At 37.5% G+C, this 3,868-nt stretch overlaps 1 protein-coding gene across 1 annotated transcript in view; it reads right to left on the bottom strand.

The window, feature by feature from the left end:
• Window positions 1-763: 763 nt before the first annotated feature.
• STIL (SCL/TAL1 interrupting locus) overlaps window positions 764-3,868 on the bottom strand; it is a 91,534-nt gene continuing 88,429 nt past the window's right edge. Inside the window, exon 16 of the mRNA XM_006839853.1 lies at window positions 764-1,553. Coding sequence (XP_006839916.1) covers window positions 764-1,553 — 790 coding nt within the window. The remainder of the gene's footprint in view (window positions 1,554-3,868) is intronic.

Below are 3,868 nucleotides of genomic sequence, written 5' to 3' on the forward strand. Positions count from 1 at the left end.
AAAGGCACATCTGAACTCTGTAGCATATAATTTCTTGTAAGTCTAAAGAGTTTTGTTTTTTTTTGAAGGATATGCTATAGCAGAGGACAAAGGATAACAATCAACCTAGATGTCTTTATTAAGTTCTATTAAAAAATAACAAAACGGAAAAACTCCAAAAGGTTATAAAACACACTTAAACCCAATTTTATTCGGTGACAACTAGTGCTATACACTGAGGATGTTACATTAATATTACCCCACCAGACTGCAAAAGTTTTACTTCTTTAGAGTTTAACAAATATGCAGCATAATTAAGAATAAACATAGTCCTTATATAAAAGATCTTATTTATAAAAACAAAACACAACAACTTTCCACTTATACTCAATAAAGGTTGACTATGCTAATTTAGGCAGGGCCATGATAAGTTTATTTTACAGTCTTTTAGGTGACATTGGGTATATGCAAAGGTGCTGGGAAACAAAATCACTTTTGAAACTATACAGTATAAAATAGCTGTTTAGATTCTGAGTTGACCAGTGTCTATTTATCACACTGAATGACTGAACCCTTAAGTTTGGAATGTTCCAGGAACTGGAATAGCCCTGTCACCAGTCAGTCACCTCAGAGACAATCAGGTCACTTGCTCAGCTCTTTGCAGTTAGCTGCTACCAAGAAACACACTGACTCAAAATTCCAAAAGGTTCTGGCTTTCCTGAGTGTCTTCAGGAGACACTGTATTCCTTCTAATTCCACATCAGGAGGCCACTGAGTTAAAGGTTTAAAATAATTTTGGCAACTGCCTAAGACGCTTTACATCTAAGAATGTACCGACGGAATTCATGCTATTCATCTGCCTGAAAGTTTCAGAAGGTTGCAAGCTTTCAGGAAAAATTGGAGTGTCCTTTTTATTTTCTTTCTCAGGATGCTGGGTAAACTCTGCTTTACCAGTTCGAAGGTTCACTGCAGGACTTGGTTTAAAGTTCTTTAATAAGAAAACCGGGTTTTCATGCATCTGCTGTGTTGCCTTTGGTGGGGCCACTTCATTTGTAATATTTCTCAGTACTGGTGTATCTGGGTGCGTGTCTGCAGATTCAGAGCTATAACAAGTGATTACTTCACAGGCATTCTTCGGAGGTTCTTTCTGACAAACAAGTTGTTTAGGTAAAGATGTAAGGTTCTGATTTGATAAATGTTCACTCTTGTTATCTGTATTGTTCAAAGACTCTTCTTCATCCTCACTATTGTCACTGCTTTGTATGAGTCCGTATCTCTTCATATATTTTTTGGTGGCAAATGACATGTTGCTTGGTGAAATTAAACTAAGTCCCACTGTGCTTTTGTCTGTGTTAATATGTAAAAGGCTAAAAGATGAGTCACTGTTACTTTGTTTTGATCGAGTGAGAGACAGCTGTGACAGTTGATTTTCATTTAGATACTTCAGAGCTATAGCATTTGCCTCCATGCTCAGATCCACACCGCTGGGGCTTAAACCACTCATGCCAACATTAGCAAACGACATGCAGTTTAGTCCAGAGATCACAGCTTCAGGACTGATGCATGCCAACACACTGAAAAACATAAAGCAGAAAACGGTCATTTACCTTATTTTAAGTACTAAATAGTATCAATCTAAATGTATTCCATTCTTTGGAAGTAATAAAAGGTTTTCAGTTTTAAGCTCCATGGTGCTTTAACTGAGAGCTCAAAACTGTAAGTTTTCATGATTCAGATGTATCTTTACAGGATAAACATACATTAGTCAATTTTAAGACCAAACACAAAGTCACAAGTGTAAGGTATCTGATATTGTTGTGAGTCATTTAACTTAAAACTAGCCCAAACAGCACAGATCAGCTAGTGTTCAATGTGAACCTAAAACCTAAAAATAAAAAAAACAAAACCACATTTGATGATTTAACGGTACAAGTTTTGATGAGTAGCTCAGAACACTTAATTCTTGAAGAGAGTTCATATTCTGATATGCAGTGAATAAAAAACAACCAGTCTCTGGATATGGCTACCATGGATACAGACTAACTTTGCTTTCATGAGATATAATCTTCAACTCTCTTTGGTTACTGTTAACTCAAATGACTTGCGTTTTTCCTTCATAGTCATATATACAATAATAAAACAAATAAATATCCAACCAGCATATAACAGTTCACGGTTACTCCACGTGTTTCAGAACTGTGCTCCATATGGTTTTAAATGGATGTGATATCTTCTTCCAGGGTGCTTCTATCTAGATGGATTTGAACTGTCAACTTTGTGGTTAGTAGCTGAGCCACCCAGGAACTCCATACATAATAATAGCTGTTTCATTCTTACTGAGACCTAATTACGTGCCAGACACTCTGCTAAGTGCTTGACATGCATTAGCTTATTTAGTCCTCACCAGAGACAGCCGTACTGCATTAAGGTTTCTCTAACTAATATGCCAACCTTATTCTCTACTACAACACTGTACACTGCCCTTCCTCTCCTTAGCTCTTATCACTGTCTAACCTACTCACAAGTGTAACTGACATTACTTACTGTCTAGCCCCTATGAACATACAAGGGCAGTGACTTCTGCCTACTCCTCCCTACCTTCAGGCAGTATTCTAGGTGTCTAGAAAAGTGCTTGTAAACACTCAACAAATATTGATGGAATGAATAGAAGCAGCAGATACTTTTGTTTTACAGATACAGTTTTTGAGAAAACTGAAGCATACATATTTTAACTAACTTCTCCAAAGCTAAACAACTAGCAGTAATAAACTGAAACTCAAACCCAAGTTGCCTTACTCTAGGAGCAGGGGTGGGAATGTCTGGCCCTTGTGCCATATGCTGTTGTTGTGAAGTGCCGTCGAGTCGGTTGCGACCCACAGCGACCCTGTATAGGGTTTCCAAGGAGCAGCTGGTGAGCTTGAACTGCCAACCTTGCAGTTCAAACGGCTTTGCAGTCTGGTGCGCATTAACCCACAGCACCACACCAGGACTCCTTCCGCCATATAAGGCCCACAAAATCATTTGGTCTGGCTCTGCTGAGGCAACCGCAGTTGTAGCCATCACACTGGGGGTGAATTAATTAAGTATGTGACCGGATCTGTTGTTATTAAGTGCCTTCGAGTCAATTCTGACTCATAGTGACCTTGAACAGGGTTTCCAAGGAGCGGAGGCTGGTGAGCTTGAACCACCAACCTTGTAGTTCAAACTGACCTTGCAGTCTAGTACATTAACCCATAGTGCCACACCAAGACTCCTTGACTTTCTAAGTTGATAATTTTGTATGGCCCATGAATAATATTATAAATCTTGGCAGAAAAAAAGGTTCCCCACCCCAGCTCTAGAGCTTGAGAAACACTACCACACTAAACAACTTCGATTTTTGCCACCAATTTTTCTGCTCCCTAAGAAATTACATGGTACTTCCCCCGACCCCACCCCTTCCCGGGTAAACCTTATATTCTAGTTGAATAGAATATGCTATGACTTTTTATATCATGCCTTAAATTTTTTTTTTTTTTAAATCAGGTGTTTATATAAGCCTGTCACTGCCTGTATCCCTAATTCCACAAAACCCACAAAATTGTAATGTTAAAGTGATTGCCAACCAATAGTCCCTAAAACCAATAATAACACCAAACAATGAACAGTGTGTTTAATAGTGCTGATCTTTATAATTCTTATAATTCTTTTTTAACTTTCTGGATAATTAATGCTTTGGGAACTATTTTTTAATAAATGGAAGAGATCCTACCAAATCATCTTTTATGATATTGATATATTCATAGTGATACCTTCTAAATATTGTCTACGTTTTACCATGTGCTTATTTCCTCATAGATTATATGAATATCAAACTAAAAACTGTGTATATATTTAAAAAATTATATAA

This window comes from Chrysochloris asiatica, unplaced genomic scaffold, assembly GCF_000296735.1.
Source record: "Chrysochloris asiatica unplaced genomic scaffold, ChrAsi1.0 scaffold00026, whole genome shotgun sequence".
Taxonomy (NCBI): domain Eukaryota; kingdom Metazoa; phylum Chordata; class Mammalia; order Afrosoricida; family Chrysochloridae; genus Chrysochloris; species Chrysochloris asiatica.